This window comes from Procambarus clarkii, chromosome 79 (assembly GCF_040958095.1).
Source record: "Procambarus clarkii isolate CNS0578487 chromosome 79, FALCON_Pclarkii_2.0, whole genome shotgun sequence".
In the NCBI taxonomy this organism is placed as follows: Eukaryota; Metazoa; Arthropoda; class Malacostraca; order Decapoda; family Cambaridae; genus Procambarus; species Procambarus clarkii.
This window is the reverse complement of record NC_091228.1, coordinates 11,390,792-11,412,785: the sequence shown is the minus strand read 5'-3', so window position 1 is coordinate 11,412,785 and position 21,994 is coordinate 11,390,792. Positions and strand designations below refer to the sequence as shown.

General features: G+C 43.0%; 1 protein-coding gene across 1 annotated transcript in view; it reads left to right on the top strand.

The window, feature by feature from the left end:
• LOC123751416 (alpha-2-macroglobulin-like) overlaps window positions 1-21,994 on the top strand; it is a 622,101-nt gene that overhangs the window by 488,861 nt on the left and 111,246 nt on the right. Inside the window, 2 exon segments of the mRNA XM_069314540.1 lie at window positions 15,392-15,488; window positions 18,637-18,852. Coding sequence (XP_069170641.1) covers window positions 15,392-15,488; window positions 18,637-18,852 — 313 coding nt within the window.

The following is a 21,994-nucleotide window of genomic DNA, read 5'->3' as shown; positions in this document are numbered from 1 at the left end:
CATTTGTGTTCCTCACGTGTGCCCCAAAGAATGAGGTGATTTGATAAAATGCTATGCCCAAGATTACCATCCGAGTGCCGGCGGGGAAGTGGTTCATATAGCCTCGGCTATCACTTCCTTTTGTCCGGTCGTGATGGTCAAGCGGATTAAGGCGTCCCTGTACATACCAGTTGTGGGAGTATGGGTTCGAGTCACTTCTGGGGTGTGTGTTTTCAGTTGTATATAGTCCTGGGGACCATTCAGGCTTGTTTGCATTTGTGTTCCTCACGTGTGCCCCAAAGAATGAGGTGATTTGATAAAATGCTATGCCCAAGATTACCATCTGAGTGCCGGCGGGGAAGTGGTTCATATAGCCTCGGCTATCACTTCCTTTTGTCCGGTCGTGATGGTCAAGCGGATTAAGGCGTCCCTGTACATACCAGTTGTGGGAGTATGGGTTCGAGTCACTTCTGGGGTGTGAGTTTTCAGTTGTATATAGTCCTGGGGACCATTCAGGCTTGTTTGCATTTGTGTTCCTCACGTGTGCCCCAAAGAATGAGGTGATTTGATAAAATGCTATGCCCAAGATTACCATCCGAGTGCCGGCGGGGAAGTGGTTCATATAGCCTCGGCTATCACTTCCTTTTGTCCGGTCGTGATGGTCAAGCGGATTAAGGCGTCCCTGTACATACCAGTTGTGGGAGTATGGGTTCGAGTCACTTCTGGGGTGTGAGTTTTCAGTTATATATATATATATATATATATATATATATATATATATATATATATATATATATATATATATTTAGGGGTACCACCACTGGTTTAATTAAAGGGACCCACATCCTCGAAGAAGAAAATAAATAGTGTTCAGAGAAGACCTTGTGGATTCTCACTGAATACTTTAATCTTTTCCTCTCCTACCACCCCCATTATTTTTTTTTTATTTGATTTTATTGCAATGCTACAGTTGACAGAAAACACACACTTATATAACAATATAACAATATGCCAGTCAGTGTTCAAAGACCTCGTCCAGTTCCTCGGGGGTCGGGTGCGTACCCAAGATACAGCACGCATTTCCCCTCTGTACAGCGACACTGAGGCGCTGGAATATAAAACTGGCCGCTCTTGGGTCTCTAGTCTTCCCAATGAGTTCCTTGCCCAGCTCCTACAGGAACTTAAGTGTACATTTACCCCAGGCGCCCAGAGTCTCAGAGCCTATTGGCACGAACCTGTAACAACGTTCTAGGTCCCTGTACTTGTTAGTTTTCTGGGTCTCCCTGAAGGTGGCCGCCCCGCCTCCCTCAGTTGCGCTGTAAGGTAGATAGGTATCAGCCAATGTGGATGCACACGTGTAGTCCCACACGACCTGTTTACCGTCCCTCCACGGCTGCAGGGTGACTCCATCTGGGCGTTTTTGACTGTTGTCAGGCCTGCACAACTGAGGTTCCCTTTGTGCTGGGCACCCAGCTGAAGCCAAACTTCTCTTGATGATGTCATTGACTGCTTCATGTCTGGCAATCTTTCCCTGTGTCTTACGACAGATGAGACCATGGCTGCCGTATTGGTCTGCCCGTGCATGGCCGCAAATACACCGGTGCTCGGTGGAGATAGGGGCGGCAAGGCGCAGAGCAACACCAATACTTAGGGTCCGATGGTCCAGGCGGGTGCCGGCGGAACGAGGGACTGCCAACAGGAAGTCCCCGGCATGGGGCGCTTGCACAGCTAGAAGACGCGCTTTGTGCTTTCTGGAAGCTGCCTCCAGCAATGATGTGGCGATGTTCTCCACTATGGGGCTATCCCATTTGGACTGTTTGCAGTCATTTGGAAAAGTCGGTCGAGGATGAGAGTTGACAAGAGTGTCCCACTGACCGGCTCCTTCCGCGAATTTGGGATCATGAATCCCAATGAAGTCTCTTAGGTGTTCCGGTAGTATTTCCTTAACTAATTCACCTGTTGCACTGGTCGAGGATAAGAATGCCGGCAATGCTAACTGTGTCGCCTTGCCACCTATGGTATGGTCGCCACCTATCCCCCCGAGTCTAACTGGGAGCGTTGCTTGGTCCCATTGGTCATCTTGCAGGGAGAGGTTTAACACTTTCACGGTTATTGACCTTAGGAGTGTGTCATATTCTGTTAATTTTGGGCTGTCGAAGGAGGGAGCACACCTTAGGAAATAGATCAGTCTGGGCAAAGCCAGGCACCTTGTGAGAAGGTACAAAGCATCGTGGGCGTCCAAAGCCCCTATTCTTCCCTCCATCTTCCTCAGGTCATTCAGCTTTTCTTCGAGGACTACCTCAATGGCGCTCGAGCCCAGAGGTGCCCCTAGCAGCACACTGTCGGTGGGAGCGATCACTTGGGCTCCTGGCAATATGATTCGCACTGCATCTATGGTTGGTTGGCTAGATGAGATGATTTCGCACTTTAATGGGTTTAGGGTGAGTCCTAACTCCTCTCCCTTAGATTTCACCAGCTGTAGATCTTCTAGCAGGGACTCCTGTGTCCCTGCCAGGGTGCCATCGTCCAGGAACCAGATGTTGAGTTCGCTGGTCAACCTGCTTGTGACCTCTTTAACAGCCATGCAAAAAAGAAAAGGGGCAAGTGGGTCTCCCTGCTGGACACCTTCTGCAGAAACAACTTCATGTTCCCCAAACGGCAGCGTCGATTCCCTACTGTACCCTGCTGAGACGAAGGGGAGTAGAGAAGGAAAGCTTGTTTGAACTGCTTCCAGTACCACATCCCTTTTTACCTGGTTGAAGGCATTTTTAAAGTCTAATTTAATTAATGCCTTATTTTCTGGGAGGTGCTTTATATAGGCTCGTGCTGCATGAGCTGCTGCTTCACAGCCATGGGGGTCACCAAAACCTAGTTGATGGGGTCGAAGCATCGTCGCAGCGTCTATGCTAATTTTTCTGACAGCTGCCCTAGCAACAAGGCGCCGAAGTGTGTTACCCACGGCAATGGGTCTGACTCCACCATCTTTCTTCTTGAGGGCACAAAGGGATGCTCCAAAGAAAATGGGTTTAATTGTATCTGGGATCAACCCAGAGAGGCAGTCGTTGACAAACTTCGTGACCTCTGACAATAGTGTCTCAGCAACTTCTCCGAGAACTGGGTTTACCATCTCCTTGAGGTGCTGAGGTCTTACTCCAGTGTATCCCCCTGCCGAGCCTGGCGGAAATGACATGATAGCTTTGTATACCTCTGACGCTTGGAGGAATAGAGGTCCCATGTCTGGGACATTTGTGTCCTGAGAATTGGGTTGCCACGGTACTCTAGGTTGGTGCTTATCTCTCAGTGAGTCGGCGGTAGCGGTATTTCTAGGGGCGATTGTGTCTTCGCTGGTAAGTAACCTAATTGCCCCTACTGTGTTGCCCTCTTCAATTTTTTTGGTCACTTGTGTTCCAAGATTAAAATTATCATTTGAACTCTTGGGTCTGCCACGACGGTTTTTGCGTTGAGGGATGGGGATCAAGTTGTCAGCTCTGGGGAAATTATTTATTGCCCTAGTGACTGATGAGGCTAGTGACTTGCCTCCTCTTGCAGGTACGCCTAAGCAAATATTGCCAAACAGGAGCAAATTATGCCATGCTTTGATGGTGGCCGCAGCATTAAGATTTTCAGACCGTTCATTTACTTTTCTTAAAAGGTCTGTATATTTCCCTGCTGCAAATGGGCGCGCTGCTTTAGGAATGTGGGGAAGAGTTCTGGTGGTGGATGCTTTGATGGCCCCCAGGAGGTCATCTGATGACATGAAGTTTGCTGGGATGTGTGGGGGTGCCGGGGGGACCTGTGGGCCTTCTCTCTCTACAGGTACCGTCCATGAACCCTCACAGTTGTTGTGTTGACGTAGGGTTCCATCGTTTCTAAGGCTGTGAGATTCGTCACACACCCGACACGTTCCTCTGGGTCTGGGTCCTCTGATTGCACGTCTGGGTGCACTGTTCCCAGGACCATGTTCTTGGCTGAGGGGTTCCTGGTTAGTTGGTGGAGTCCCCTCCATCCCCCGGGCGGCCGGCGTGGGAGGGATGACAGGGCTGGTGGCGGCAGGGGTGGACACGGGTGGTGGCAGGAAGGGTGGCTAGCTGTCCCTCACATTCACCCCTCGTTTGAGTACTTGTGTCTCCCTCCCTTTTGGGAGGAACCTGAATGCCTGCTGTGACCTGTGCCATATCTGGGTGCATGGCGGGCAGCACATCCCTGCAACAAGCACAGTGAGGGCGGTGAATAGGTGGGAGGGAGACACCCAGGCGCAGGGTGGGCTGGGTGGTGGGATGGCATGGGGTACTGTGGTGCGGCGAGGCCGGCGGGCGGGGAGGAGGTGGGGGTTGACCGGGCCTCGCTCAGCTTCAGGGGGGGGGGGGGGGGTTTGGGTGACACTTAAACACTGGTATAATTTTCTTGTATATCACTGCACAATGGTGAATGAATCATACACTTGTAATCCGACACACTGTGAGCTCTATTAGCTCTGACCATGATTGCTGATTTATATTTTCATTTTTCTTTCCCAAACGTATTTCTATAAACACTGGGTGGCACATGGGTGACCCCCCTCGCCCGACCAATATATATATATATATATATATATATATATATATATATATATATATATATATATATATATATATATATATATATATATATATTTATATATATATATATATATATATATATATATATATATATATGTCGTACCTAGTAGCCAGAACGCACTTCTCAGCCTACTATGCAAGGCCCAATTTGCCTAATAAGCCAAGTTTTCATGAATTAATGGTTTTTCGTCTACCTAACCTACCTAACCTAACCTAACCTAACGTTTTCGGCTACCTAACCCAACCTAACCTATAAAGATAGGTTAGGTTAGGTTAGGTAGGGTTGGTTAGGTTCGGTCATATATCTACATTAATTTTATCTCCAATAAAAAACAATTGACCTCATACATAATGAAATGGGTAGCTTTATCATTTCATAAGAAAAAAATTTGAGAAAATATATTAATTCAGGAAAACTTGGCTTATTAGGCAAATCGGGCCTTGCATAGTAGACTGAGAAGTGAGTTCTGGCTACTAGGTACGACATATATATATATATATATATATATATATATATATATATATATATATATATATATATGTCGTACCTAGTAGCCAGAACGCACTTCTCAGCCTACTATGCAAGGCCCGATTTGCCTAATAAGCCAAGTTTTCCTGAATTAATATATTTTCTCTAATTTTTTTCTTATGAAATGATAAAGCTACCCATTTCATTATGTATGTGGACAATTTTTTTTTATTGGAGTTAAAATTAACGTAGATATATGACCAAACCTAACCAACCCTACCTAACCTATCTTTATAGGTTAGGTTAGGTTAGGCAGCCGAAAAAGTTAGGTTAGGTTAGATAATGTAGGTTAGGTAGTCAAAAAAAACAGTTAATTCATGAAAACTTGGCTTATTAGGCAAATCGGGCCTTGCATAGTAGGCCGAGAAGTGCGTTCTGGCTACTAGGTACGACATATATATATATATATATAATATATATATATATATATATATATATATATATATATATATATATATATATATATATATATATATATATATATATATATATATATATGACCGCATATTCTGTATTTATTATTTTCTGGTTTAGGGCTTCTATCCCTCTAACTATTTTCTTAGCATCAGGGCTTAATTGAAATAGGAGTTCTCCAAAACTCATTTTCGTACTTTTAAGGTGAAGTACGAAAAGTACGAAAAGTACGAAAAGTAAGTTTCGTACCTTAAAAGTACGAAAATGAGTTTTGGAGAACTCCTATTTCAATTAAGCCCTGATGCTAAGAAAATAGTTTGAGGGATAGAAGCCCTAAACCAGAAAATAATAAATACAGAATATGCGGTCATATTCAATGAAACATGTTTGAAAGAAAACCTGCTGCCAGTATATATATATATATATATATATATATATATATATATATATATATATATATATATATATATATATATATATATATATATATATATATATATATATATATATATATATATATATATATATATATATATATATATATATATATATATATATATATATATATGTCGTACCTAGTAGACCTTTGCTTTCAAACAAACTGATCGAAACTGTGAATGCCAAGAAATCCGGACTCCACCTGCCAAAGATTATTGGGGAATATAAACCTGGATATGCGAATGGAAATGTCAAGACACACAAGCCTGGAAACCCACTTCGGCCAATCATCAGCCAGATACCCACACCCACGCACAGACTGGCGAAGCGACTCAACAGCCTGCTGACTCCTTATGTCCCTTGCGCCTTCAGCCTGAATTCTCCAAAGGAATTTGTTGACTTACTGCGGGGTACACGGGCCACAGGGATAAGAGCCTCGTTGGACGTAGAATCACTGTTTACCAACGTACCTGTGGACGAGACAATCGGGATGATTGCCGACAGAGTGTATCATGATCCAGCCTGCACTCCTCTTGACATACCAGAAAACATTTTAAGGAAACTACTCCAAGCTTGTACTAAAGAGGCACCCTTCTTGAGCCCGGATGGGCACATGTATAAGCAAGTAGATGGGGTCTCCATGGGTTCTCCCCTAGGTGTCCTGTTTGCAAACTTCTACATGGGTACCATCGAGGAAAAAGTCTTAGTCGAAATGAACTTGAAACCGGCCATATACTGCAGGTATGTTGACGACATTTTTACACAGGTACCTGATGTCAGACACCTGCAGGAGCTGAAGGAGGCATTTGAGCAGAGTTCCGTGCTGCGTTTCACTTACGAGATGGAAAAGGATGGGAAGCTGCCCTTTCTAGATGTAACAGTCATGGAAAAGAGCGGAGGTTTCCACACTGCAGTCTACACTAAGGAAACGAACATAGGAATGTGCCTAAATGCCAACAGCGACTGCCCAGACAGGTACAAGAGGAGTGTTGTTAATGTATATGTCGACCGTGCTCTCAGCCACAGCTCAGAATGGAAGCAAGTCGACGAAGAACTCTGTAGGGTAAGGCAGGTCCTAGTCAACAACGGCTTCTCTAATGGTTTCATCGAAGACATCATAAGAAGGAAAGTGAAGCGCCATGCAACCTCTGAAGAGACAACTAACACAACACCTATACCCCCTATTAGACTATTTTACAGGAACTTCTTTTCCACAGCTCATAAAACGGAGGAAAGGGTCCTGAAAGATATTGTTAATAGAGACGTTATCCCTACAGACAAAAATCAGAGGATACAACTGACGATTTACTATAAAACCAGAAAAACGGCCAGCCTACTCATGAGAAACTCTCCAGACACAAAGCAGAACGCTTTAAAAGAGACCAACGTCGTCTATGCCTTCAAATGCCCTCTTGGGGACTGTAAGCTCCAAAAAAAACAGTATATAGGCAAGACATCAACATATCTTTCTAGGCGTTTAACGATGCATAAGCAACAGGGCTCCATTAAGGAACATATAATCTCTTCCCACAACCAAACCATCGCCAGAGAAATCCTAGTAAACAACACAGAAATCATCGATAGATACAGCGATAGCAGGCGGCTTGACGTCTGCGAGGCTCTACACATCAAGAAGTCAACACCAGCAATCAAGAGCCAATTAATGCACAACTATATTCTACCCACCTCAAGACTCCGCTCCAATATAGAAGCATCAAGAAATATGGACCAATAGGCTTTCTACAAACACTTCTATTCAATACCCATTGATTCGTGTTCTGTCTTGTGTTTAGGAATTTAATACCCTATTAAAACCACCTCACCCCATCCACCTCACTCAAATGTAGATATAAACAAATCGAAGATGTGTAAGTTCTATTCAGTTGTGTATGTGTAAGCTAAAGTCTTTGAAAATGTAATAAGTTTTACGAAACGCGCTCAAGTGTCGTGTCAGATTAGAAATAAAAATGAATGTTGGAGAATTGATTTTTGAATTACCACCAACAGTGAAAAGAAACGTACGAAAGATCGAGAAAATTCGTGTTAGAATTATTTATCTTACTTTTTCGGTCATATTTTATAATATATGTCTACAGGAAAGACTGCTACCAAAATATACTAAATATATATATATATATATATATATATATATATATATATATATATATATATATATATATATATATATATATATATATATATATTAATATATATATATATATATATATATATTTATATATATATATATTTATATAAATATATATATTTATATATATATTTATATAAATATATATATATATATATATATATTTATATATATATATATATATATATATATATATATATATATATATATATATATATATATATATATATATATATATATATATATGTGTGTGTGTGTGTGTGTGCGCCTCTACACCTAGCCGCGGCCTCCACACCCAGTTGGTGGCTCCACACCCAGTTGATGCCTCCACACCCAGCCACGGCCTCCACACCCAGTTGCTGGCTCCTCACCCAGTTGCTGGCTCCACACCCAGTTGCTGGCTTCACACCCAGGTGCTTTTTCCACACCCAGTTGATGCCTCCACACCCAGTTGCTGGCAGTTGCTTGGCCATGACCCAGCGTGTTAGCCCCCCCTCTATTAAACAATGCACAGTTTAACTCTCCCAACCGAGTTGAAATGGAAGGAGTCAGGAGTCCCAGCGGTCGGGCAGGACTCCACAAACCTTGAGGTACCAATAACTGCTCCTAAAAGAGGTTTTTGCCAAGTATGCAACAAAAACCTCACCAAAGCGATCATAGCGACGTCTGCTAGAACATTACCACACATTCCTAAAGCAGCCCGCCCAAATGCAGCAGCCAAATTCTGTAATCTTCTGAAAAAGGTCAATGATGCCCCGGAAAACATTCAAGCGTGGCATAATGTCCTTCTGTTTGGCAGTGTATGCCTCACCGTCCCTCCAAGGAGGGACAAATCACTTGCTTCCTCGGTCCTGAGGGCGATAAATGAATACCCAAGGGGGGGCAACCTAGTTCACCTGCCTCTCCGAGCAAAACATCCACCGCAGAAATGGTAACAACAACGTACCGGAAACGTACAAAATCAGAGCACAAATCACCAAGAAAATTGAAGAGGTGCAAGTGCTATTAGAGTCCTCACCAGTGACAAGAAAATTGCTCCTCGAAACTCAGCCACAGCACGGGCCCTGCAAAGCAAGCACCCACCCAGAGCCCCTCAAGGTGACAACATGGTTCCGCCATCAGCCGACACCATTTCAGACCCATTAATCGTTGGTGACTCTGAGGTCTACAAAGCAGCCCTTTCTTTTCCACCTGGGACAGCAGGCGGCTTTACAGGGTTAAAACGCAAATGTTAAATCCTGCGGTTGGTGATGCTGCACAAGATCTTCTTATGGAACTCACAAGGTTCGTCAACATGTGCCTGGCTGGTGAGATACCTGAGGTCATCAGGCCTCTCTTTTTTGGTGCCTCCCTCTGTGCTCTCAAAAAGAAGAGCGAAGGAATCAGGCCAATCGCTGTTGGCAACACTCTCCGACGCCTGATTGCCAAGGCTGCTACGAGGGTAGTCAGCCAGCAAGCGGCTGAATTGATGAAACCAATCCAGCTAGGATTTGGAATCCCCCAAGGCTGTGAAGTGGCTACCCATGCAGCACGAGCATACATCACTAACATTTCTGATGAAAAGGCCCTGCTCAAACTGGACTTTAAGAATGCCTTCAACATGGTCAGAAGAGATGCAGTACTTTGTGCCGTACATCGCCATTTCCGGCCCCTCTACCCGTTCATACTATCGTGCTACAGTGGTGAGTCAAAACTGCTCTATGGTGAACATGAAATCAGATCATGTGAAGGTGTTCAGCAAGGTGATCCTCTTGCTCCCCTTCTTTTCTGCTTAGTCTTAAAAGAAATCACAGAAAGCTTGTCCAGCGAGTTCAACATCTGGTTTTTGGATGATGGCACTATAGCTGGCACCGTAGACCATCTCTTGGCAGATATCAGAAAAATAAGAGAGCAAGAAGTAAGCCTGGGTCTTGTCCAGAACCCTTCCAAATGTGAAGTAGGCTCTTCCAACCCAGACATCGTAGCTAGAATAAGGTCTGCCTTGCCTGGAGCCCATGTCATTAGGGCCGAGAACAGCACCCTCCTTGGAGCCCCCCTCGGGTCTAACGCCATTGAGGAGATCCTTGACAAGAAAATCGCAGACCTTAGGAGGATGGAAGACAGAATAGGTGATATCGATGCCCACGATGCTTTTTATCTCCTCACCAAATGCCTATCCCTTCCGAGGCTAACCTACTTTCTGAGGTGCGCCCCATCTTACGACAGCCGAAAGCTTGAAGCGTATGACCTCTTACTGAAGACCATGCTGGAAAAAGTTGTTAACCTCTCCCTCAACGAATGCCAGTGGAAACAAGCCACTCTTCCTGTTAGGCTCGGTGGCTTGGGTGTCAGCACTGCTACCCAAATTGCTGTCCCAGCCTTCCTGTCTTCCTCCTCAGCATCAGATGACCTGGTTAAGGAAATTCTACCTGACACCCTGAGTGATGTAGCGGGGATACAGGACCCCCACTACACGGAATGCGACACGAAATGGGGTGCCATGGCAGACCCAGCCATGCCAAAAGCCAAGAAACAATCCAGTTGGGACAACCCCATTGTAGACAAAGAAGCCACAGCTTTGCTGGAGGCAGCAACAACCCCCAGTGATCGTGCACGCCTCACAGCTGTGCAGGCTCCCCATGCAGGGGACTTCCTTTTGGCAGTCCCTAGGTCTGCAACAGGCACACGTCTTAATCCACAGGAGCTCCGTATTGCAGTCGCTCTCCGTCTTGCTGCCCCTATTCACACTGTTCATAGGTGTGTTTGCGGCGAGGCAGATGCTGACGAATATGGATTGCATGGCCTGCACTGTCGAAAATCGTGTGGTTGGCACACTAGACACGACGAAGTCAATGACATCATTAAAAGAAGCCTTGCCTCTGCTCAGTGTCCAGCGGAGAGAGAGCCCCGCAACCTACTGAACTGTGACTCTGTTAGCTTTGCCGGCCGACCAGACGGAATCACACTGCGACAGTGGAAGGGTGGCAGACAGTTGGCATGGGACTATACTTGTGTATCCACCCTGGCAACCACATACATCAACCTCTCTGCCGGCCAAGCAGGAGCCGCGGCGACACGCAGAGAAAGAGACAAGTCAGCCAAGTACATGCAATAAGATCATCGGTTCAACTTCGTTCCTATAGGGTCTGAGACCCTAGGCCCATGGGGAGAGAGTGCAAGAAGGTTTAAGGATCTTGGTTCCAAGCTCATTAACACCCCAAGAGACCCTAGAGCAGCAAGTTTTCTCTTTCAGCGCCTCAGTGTCGCGATCCAGAGGGGGAATGCTCGCTGCATCCTCGGTTCCTGCCAGGCGTCGGAGGAGTTCGAGGAAATCTACAACCTCTAGGAAGCAAACTTTTTTTGTGTCTCTTAATGTTAATTTTTTGTATTAAATCAGATATGTAACTGTATAACCTTGCATAATAAAGTGTACACTATATATATATATATATATATATATATATATATATATATATATATATATATATATATATATATATATATATATATAAAATATATATATATATATATATATATATATATATATATATATATATATATATATATATATATATATATAGTGTACACTTTATTATGCAAGGTTATACAGTTATATACCTTCCAATATATACCCTGCAATATATACCTTCCAATATATACCCTGCAATATATACCTTGCAATATATACCGTATAATATAGGGTACATACCCTGCAATAAATACCTTGCAATATATAAACCCTGCAAAATATTCCCTGCAATATATACCCTGCAATATATACCCTGCAATATGTACCCTGCAATATATACCTTGCAATATATATACGCAGCAATATATATATATATATATATATATATATATATATATATATATATATATATATATATATAATATATATATATATATATATATATATATATATATATATATATATATATATATATATATATATATATATATATATATATATATATATATAGAAGGGAGTACCACCTCTAGCTGGAAGAAGGGGGACCCAAGATATATATATATATATATATATATATATATATATATATATATATATATATATATATATATATATATATATATATATATATATATTATTAAATATGACCGAAAAAGTAAGATTAATAATTCTAACACGAATTTTCTCAATCTTTCGTACATTATGCTTCACTGTTGGAGGTAAATCAAAAATCACTTCTCCAAAATTCATTTTTACGAGTGTATCACGAGTGTATCGTGATCCAGCCTGTACTCCTCTTGACATGCCAGAAAGTATTCTGAGGAAACTACTCCAAGCTTGTACTAAAGAGGCACCCTTCTTGAGCCCGGATGGGCACATGTATAAGCAAGTAGATGGGGTCGCTATGGGTTCTCCCCTAGGTGTCCTGTTTGCAAACTTCTACATGGGTACCATCGAGCAAAAAGTCTTAGTCGACATGAACTTGAAACCGGCCATATACTGCAGGTATGTTGACGACATTTTTACACAGGTACCTGATGTCAGACATCTGCAGGAGCTGAAGGAGGCATTTGAGCAGAGTTCCGTGCTGCGTTTCACTTACGAGACGGAAAAGGATGGGAAGCTGCCTTTTCTAGATGTAACAGTCATGGAAAAGGGCGGAGGTTTCCACACTGCAGTCTACACAAAGGAAACAAACATAGGAATGTGCCTAAATGCCAACAGCGACTGCCCTGACAGGTACAAGAGGAGTGTTGTTAACGCATACGTCGACCGTGCTCTCAGCCACAGCTCAGAATGGAAGCAAGTCGACGAAGAACTCTGTAGGGTAAGGCAGGTTCTAGTCAATAACGGCTTCTCCAATGGTTTCATCGAAGACATCATAAGAAGGAAAGTGAAAAGCCATGCAACCTCCGAAGAGACAACTAACACAACACCTATACCCCCTATTAGACTATTTTACAGGAACTTCTTTTCCACAGCTCATAAAACAGAGGAAAGGGTCCTGAAAGATATTGTTAATAGAAACGTTATCCCTACAGACAAAAATCAGAGGATACAACTGACGATTTACTATAAAACCAGAAAAACGGCCAGCCTACTCATGAGAAACTCTCCAGACACGAAACAGAACGCTTTAAAAGAGACTAACGTCGTCTATGCCTTCAAATGCCCACTTGGGGACTGTAAGCTCCAAAAAACCCAGTATATAGGCAAGACAACAACATCTCTTTCTAGGCGTTTAACGATGCATAAACAACAGGGCTCCATTAAGGAACATATAATCTCTTCCCATAACCAAACCATCGCCAGAGAAATCCTAGTAAACAACACAGAAATCATCGATAGATACAGCGATAGCAGGCGGCTCGACGTTTGCGAGGCACTACACATCAAGAAGTCAACACCAGCAATCAACAGCCAATTATTGCACAACTATATTCTACCCACCTCAAGACTCCGCTCCAATATAGAAGCATCAAGAAATATGGACCAATAGGCTTTCTACAAACACTTCTATTCAATATCCATTGTTTCGTGTTCTGTCTTGTGTTGATACTTTTAATACCCTATTAATATCCTCTAATGCCACATCATCCTTCCCACCTTACTCAAATGTAATGCCACATCACCCTTCCCACCTCACTCAAATGTAGATATAAAATCAGGGAAACGCAAGTTCTAATCAGTTGTGTATTTGTGAAGTCTTTGAAAATGTAATAAGTTTTACGAAACGCGCCCGTGTCGCGTCAGACTAGAAATAAAAATGAATTTTGGAGAAGTGATTTTTGATTTACCTCCAACAGTGAAGCATAATGTACGAAAGATTGAGAAAATTCGTGTTAGAATTATTAATCTTACTTTTTCGGTCATATTTAATAAAATATGTCTACAGGAAAGACTGCTACCAAAATATACTAATATATATATATATATATATATATATATATATATATATATATATATATATATATATATATATATATATATATATATATATATATATATATATATATATATATATATATATATATATATATATATCTTGGGTCCCCCTTCTTCCAGCTAGAGGTGGTACTCCCTTCTATATATATATATATATATATATATATATATATATATATATATATATATATATATATACATATATTGCAAGGTATATATTGCAGGGTACATATTGCAGGGTATATATTGCAGGGTATATATTGCAGGGAATATTTGGCAGGGTTTATATATTGCAAGGTATTTATTGCAGGGTATGTACCCTATATTATACGGCATATATTGCAAGGTATATATTGCAGGGTATATATTGGAAGGTATATATTGCAGGGTATATATTGCAGGGTATATATTGGAAGGTATATATTGCAGGGTATATATTGCAGGGTATTTATTGCAGGTATGTACCCTATATTGCAGGGTATATATTGCAGGGTATTTATTGCAAGGTATGTACCCTATATTGCAGGGTATATATTGCAGTGTATATATTGCAGGGTATATATTGCAGTGTATTTATTGCAGGGTATATATTGCAGAGTATGTACCCTATATTGCAGGGTATATATTGTAGGGTATATATTGCACGGTATTTATTGCAGGGTATATTGTGCAGGGTATGTACCCTATATTGCAGGGTATATATTGCAAGGTATATATTGCCGGGTATATGTATATTGCAGGGAATATACTGAAGGGTATATATAAATGGTAGAAATACGTGTAGTGCACTAATAGTGGTCACTGATGTCCGTGGAAAACGACATCACGCTATGCACGTGTCCGTGAGAGCCTCCTAGTACGTGTTTGTTTACTGTTGTGCACGTGTCCGTGAGAGCCTCCTGGTGCGTGTCTGTTTACTGTTGGGCACGTGTCCGTGAGAGCCTCCTGGTGCGTGGCTGTTTACTGTTGTGCACGTGTCCGTGAGAGCCTCCTGGTGCGTGTCTGTTTACTGTTGTGCACGTGTTCGTGAGAGCCTCCTGGTGCGTGTCTGTTTACTGTTGTGCACGTGTTCTTGAGAGCCTCCTGGTGCGTGACTGTTTACTGTTGTGCACGTGTTCGTGAGAGCCTCCTAGTGCGTGTCTGTTTACTGTTGTGCACGTGTTCGTGAGAGCCTCCTGGTGCGTGTCTGTTTACTGTTGTGCACGTGTTCGTGAGATCCTCCTGGTGCGTGACTGTTTACTGTTGTGCACGTGTTCGTGAGAGCCTCCTGGTGCGTGACTGTTTACTGTTGTGCACGTGTCCGTGAGACCTTCCTGGTGCGTGTCTGTTTACTGTTGTGCACGTGTCCGTGAGAGCCTCCTGGTGCGTGTCTAACCTGTCATGTTTGTTTACAGCTACACCTTCGGACAACCGGTTAAGGGCAACCTGTCACTGACTCTGTACAACAACAGGAGAAGGAAGTGCAAGGTGGACGTCACCAACAACGTTACGGTGAGTACCTCAGTGTTACTGTGAGTACCTCAGTGTTACTGTCAGTACCTCAGTGTTACTGTCAGTACCTCAGTGTTACCGTGAGTACCTCAGTGTTACTGTGAGTACCTCAGTGTTACGGTGAGTACCTCAGTGTTACGGTGAGTACCTCAGTGTTACGGTGAGTACCTCAGTGTTACCGTAAGTACCTCAGTGTTACTGTGAGTACCTCAGTGTTACCGTGAGTACCTCAGTGTTACGCTGAGTACCTCAGTGTTACTGTGAGTACCTCAGTGTTACCGTGAGTACCTCAGTGTTACTGTGAGTACCTCAGTGTCACTGTGAGTACCTTAGTGTTACTGTTAGTACCTCAGTGTTACTGTGAGTACTTCAGTGTTACTGTGAGTACCTCAGTGTTACGGTGAGTACCTCAGTGTTACGGTGAGTACCTCAGTGTTACTGTGAGTACCTCAGTGTTACGGTGAGTACCTCAGTGTTACTGTGAGTACTTCAGTGTTACCGTGAGTACCTCAGTGTTACTATGAGTACCTCAGTGTTACCGTGAGTACCACAGTGTTACTGTGAGTACCTCAGTGTTACGGTGAGTACCTCAGTGTTACGGTGAGTACCTCAGTGTTACTGTGAGTACCTCAGTGTTACTGTGAGTACCTCAGTGTTACTGTGAGTACTTCAGTGTTACTGTGAGCACCTCAGTTTTACTGTGAGTACCTCAGTGTTACGGTGAGTACCTCAGTGTTACTGTGAGTACCTCAGTGTTACCGTGAGTACCTCATTGTTACTGTAGTACCTCAGTGTTACCGTGAGTATCTCAGTGTTACGGTGAGTACCTCAGTGTTACGGTGAGTACCTCAGTGTTACTGTGAGTACCTCAGTGTTACGGTGAGTACCTCAGTGTTACGGTGAGTACCTCAGTGTTACTGTGAGTACCTCAGTGTTACCGTGAGTACCTCAGTGTTACTGTGAGTACCTCAGTGTTACCGTGAGTACCTCATTGTTACTGTAGTACCTCAGTGTTACCGTGAGTATCTCAGTGTTACGGTGAGTACCTCAGTGTTACGGTGAGTACCTCAGTGTTACTGTGAGTACCTCAGTGTTACTGTAAGTACCTCAGTATTACTGTGAGTACCTCAGTGTTACTGTGAGTACCTCAGTGTTACTGTGAGTACCTCAGTGTTACGGTGAGTACCTCAGTGTTACTGAGAGTACCTCAATGTTACTGTGAGTACCTCGGTGTTACTGTTAGTACCTCAGTGTTACCGTGAGTACCTCAGTGTTACTGTGAGTACCTCAGTGTTACCGTGAGTACCTCAGTGTTACGGTGAGTACCTCAGTGTTACGGTGAGTACCTCAGTGTTACTGTGAGTACCTCAGTGTTACTGTGAGTACTTCAGTGTTACTGTGAAGACCTCAATGTTACTGTGAGAACCTCAGTGTTACCGTGAGTACCTCGGTGTTACTGTGAGTAGCTCAGTGTTACCGCGAGTACCTCAGTGTTACTGTGAGTACCTCAGTGTTACTGTGAGTACCTCAGTGTTACTGTGAGTACCTCAGTGTTACGGTGAGTACCTCAGTGTTACGGTGAGTACCTCAGTGTTATGGTGAGTTCCTCAGTGTTACTGAGAGTACCTCAGTGTTACTGTGAGTACTTCAGTGTTACTGTGAGTACCTCATTGTTACTGTGAGTACCTCAGTGTTACTGTGAGTACCTCAGCGTTACTGGGAGTACCTCAGTGTTACTGTGAGTACCTCAGTGTTACTTTGAATACCTCAGTGTTACTGGGAGTACCTCAATGTTACTGTGAGTACCTCAGTGTTACTGTGAGTACCTCAGTGTTACTGTGAATACCTCAGTGTTACGGTGAGTACCTCAGTGTTACGGTGAGTACCTCAGTGTTACTGTGATTTCCACACAATTGGTCACCTTCAAGTATTCTTAATGCTTTGAAAAAGCTAAAGATTTTACATAAACTAATGGGTTACATAAACTATTGGGTGACAAACTAATGGGTTAAGTAAACTAATGGTTTACATAAACTAATGGTTTATATAAACTATTTGGTTTACATAAACTAATGGGTTACATAAGCTAAACCAACGGGGTTACATAAATTACTAGTTTACGTAAACTAATGGGATACATAAACTGATGGGTTTATATAAACTAATGGGTTACATAAACTAATGGTTTACGTAAACTAATGGGATACATAAACAGATGGGTTTATATAACCTAATGGGTTACATAAACTAATGGGTTACATAAACTAATGGGTTACATAAACTAATGGTTTATGTAAACTAATGAGATACATAAACTGATGGGTTTATATAAACTAATGGGTTACATAAACTAATGGTTTATATAAACTAATGGGTTACATATACTAATGGGCTATGTAAACTAATGGGTTACATAAACTAATAGTTTACATAAACTAATAGGTTACATATACTAATGGGTTATGTAAAGTAATGTGTTTATGTAAACTAATGGGTTACATAAACTAATGGGTTTACATAAACTAATGGGTTACATAAACTAATGTGTTACAGAATCTAATGGGTTCACATAAACTAATAGGTTTAAATAAACTAATGGGTTACGTAAATTAAGGGGTTTACATAAATTAATGGGTTACATAAACTAATGGGTTACATAAACTAATGGGTTACAGAAACTAATGGGTTCACATAAACTAATGGGCTTATGTAAACTAATGGGTTACATAAACTAATAGGTTTACATAAACTAATGGGTTACATACGCTAATAGGTTACAGATCAAATGGGTTCCCATATACTAATGGGTTACATAAACTTATGGGTTTATATGAACTAATGAGTTACATAAACTAATGGGTTACATAAACTAATAGGTTACATGAACTAATATGTTCGTAAACTAATGGGTTATATAAACTAATTTGTTGTTTAAAGTAATGGGTTACATAAACTAATAGGTTACATAAACTAAAGAATTACGTAAACTAATGGGTTACATAAGCTAATGGGTTACATAAACTAATGGGTTACATAAACTAATGGGTTATGTAAACTAAAGGGTTACGTAAATTAATGGGGTATACTGTGATAAGTGGTGTATTCCTCCAGACACCGACACAATATACAAGAAAGGTTCTCATTGCAGATCTCCGGGTGTAAGGAGGTGGAGGTGCAGGCATCGGAGCTGAGGATCATTGACTGCGACGTGTACAGTCTCAAGGCCTCGGCCATCGTCACTGAGGAAGGTACTGGAGTGGAAATTAAAAAGGACGCCTCAGTCTCCATCACCCGAAAGGCCGTGACCTTCAAAACTATCTACGAAGACGCTTACATGAAGCCGAACCTTCCTTACTCCCTCAAGGTTGGTAATTATAATTGTAAAAATGTGTTAGAACAAATTTGTGTTCATGTTTTATTATTCACTAAATATTGTCGATTTGGCTTGCTGTGCAACACATTTTATAGTTCATTGATTTCCATCTTCTTGGCGTTCAACACCGCCTATTGTTGCTACTGGTGGATGGACACGACAAGACTGTTGCTACTGGGAGATGGACACGACAAGACTGTTGCTACTGGGAGATGGACACGACAAGACTGATGCTATTGGGAGATGGACACGACAAGACTGATGCTACTGGGAGATGGACACGACTAGACTGTTGGACGTGTCACCTGTGTGTGTAAATGTGATCACACACGTGTATAACAAAAAAACTCGTTTACGTCATTATTTACAGTTTTTAACCCGAAACTATTATAACCCTAAACTATTAACTCCGCCAGCAAGAATAATAGACTGACACGTTCATACTAACCAGTTAATGAAATGACTGAGCAATAGATAAATAATAGCTGTTAATATTACTGTACATCAACTTAAACACAATAAATATAGATAATTAAATAATTCAGTTATCAAGTACCAAAAGAATATAAAGAAATGTTGACACAGGGATAACATTGGGATGACGAATATCAGTACGTAGTGTGAACATAGACATGACATACAGTATCACTTAATCCAGAACGACAACGTTTTAGATCAGTTTGACAGCACGTCAGTCCGGCGCTGGGTGGTGTGGCGAGCAGGACGCTTCTCTTTGCCTATCCAGTTGTTACTTGGCCGGTGTGGGGTTTGTTGACAACCCGGCATGATGTGCGGGCCTTGGTGTGGCTGCTGGCGTGACTTGAAAGTGGCCGTGTCGGCCTGCAGTATGGGGGAAGTCTGTGCCACCTGTCGTCAGTCCTGGAATTTTCCAGTAATACGTCCTACCAAGCAGTAGAAGTGGTGATTTTGGACATGTTACGTGTTTCTTTGGAGGCTGTGTGTGGTGTATAGCTGTTTGCTGGGGGACGTGCGATTGTGAAGTTTGGCTCCTCAGTGGTTTACCGTGATCTCGTCACGTGCTATGATGGGGACACTTTCCCTCTTCTTAGTAATGGTGGATCAGTGACTTTCTCTGATCACTGTCCTATGACGATGTATATGGCAGTGCATGGGGCACCCTTCGAGTTCCTTGAGGACCTTCTACGTCGGTACTTTGCCCGTTTTTGGCGGGTTCTTCATGTGCGGATGAACGCCGTCCCCACCCGGAGGTAGAATCGGGTCCCGTGTGGACCCACACTCTCACCATGCGCCTCAGGGATCATATACTGTCCTCCATCATGCTGTTGCGTTTCCCTCTTCGTTTGTTTCATACGGGCCAGCTCCAGATGTGTTCAAGTGTGACCTACAGGGCCACCAGGCTGCAGGGTGTGAGGTGCACCGGGGTCACCCCTATTAACCTCTTCTGGGAGGAAGATTCTCCCCCGTTGTCGACCTCGGACCCGTCAATGGGTGCTGGGATTTGTGTGTTGATTCCCTACTGTCTGCTGCCCCGGTGTCGGATCCTGTGGCTCGTCTTGGTGCAGATGTAGGTGTTAAAGTGGAGGTTAGTGTGGCCCCGCCACGACCATCCCTGCCTCAGCTGCCTCACCCCGCCCCGTCTTAGCCGCATCTGCCTACTATGTCCCAGGATACGGTGTCTCCTGTCGCTCTAGCTGTCCGCGAGGGGTTGTCTCCTGCAGTGTGTGGTCCGGTGGCCCCGGTTGTTAAAGCTGTGGTTCTCGGGATCGTGCTTTACAAGCACACCTGCCGGAGAGTTCTGTTGTGGTGCAGGAAGATGGGAGTGATAACTCGAACGACCGGCGGCATGTCTCTAAATGATCAAAGCGGGTTCAGAGTGTGTCTCCCCATCGTGGTGAGCCTTGGGAGGAGGTGGAGAAGTATGGTGCTCCGGCGTCCCCCGCCGTCGGAGACGGGGCTGTGAGGGGCTCCGAGTTGCTTCCTGTGCCCCCACCTCCTGTGTCTATTGCTATTGGATCCCCGCTGCGAAGTTTTCCCTGATGATCAGGATCTTGTCATGGTGCTGAGAAGGGATGTGCGCCAGGGGTCCTCGGCTCCTGTGCCCGGTGGCGGGGACGATGCCGTGCCTGCATCCCCTGCGGTTCTCCCGGTCAGGGGGGGGGGGGGAGCCTTGTCCCGTCTGCCGGGTACGTGATCCGTGAGGGACAGGTGTTGAGACTTTCTCGGGATGTCTGGTGCCTTCTTTTGATAATTACTTACTTACTTCGGGTTCAATTCATAGTGAACATAACACAACACTCCCTAGGAACTTGAACACAATACAAAAATCCTGGAGTCGACCACTGACCTAAGACGACTACAAATCCTGGCAGCTATACTAAAATGAGATAAAAAATCACTTTTAAATATATTGAATAACTACTTCGCTTCCCTGGCAACACTTAGATGCAGGACTCACCTACATCACGGGGTAACTACCACATCTCTACCGGATTCTTACCGCCTACAGAGAGTACTAGTCCTATGCAACGCCTTACCCAATATATGATTGCCCCTTTTCCCTTACTCTTACCTTATTCCCCTATTCCTTGCCCTACGTTTCATTGCCTCCATACACCTCCGACGCCACTGTTGCAGGCGGCAACAGTGGCGTCGAAGGAGATTACCTAAGGCTTCAATTCATCCCCTTTCACATATGTATTTAATCCGAAATTGCTCCTTGTTTATTAATTCCTTAAGATTGCTCTCCTTGGCACTGACGAAGAGAAAATAAGTTAGAAGCATAAAAAAACTACCACTTTAAGATTAACAACGCCAACATTGCGGTCATATTTAACCAAATATGCTTAAAGTAACGCCTGCTGCCCAAATATACAAACATTATCACATATTTGTGTACAATTATATGTGATCTTTAACCAGAGTCTTCCTCTTACTAACATAGCTGATAGGAAACAGCTGAGGTAAGGTGGCATATCGATCACACTCATAACTCTTTTACACTAATGGGACACACCTACCTTATTGTCCAGGCTGATTTTAAAAATTATTAGAAATCTTGTTTACAAATGTACCTCGTGTGTCTTGTCCCTCGATAAAATCCATAGCGAATTTTATTTTGTTTACTTCAATCGTCTTGTTTTTTGTTTTGTTT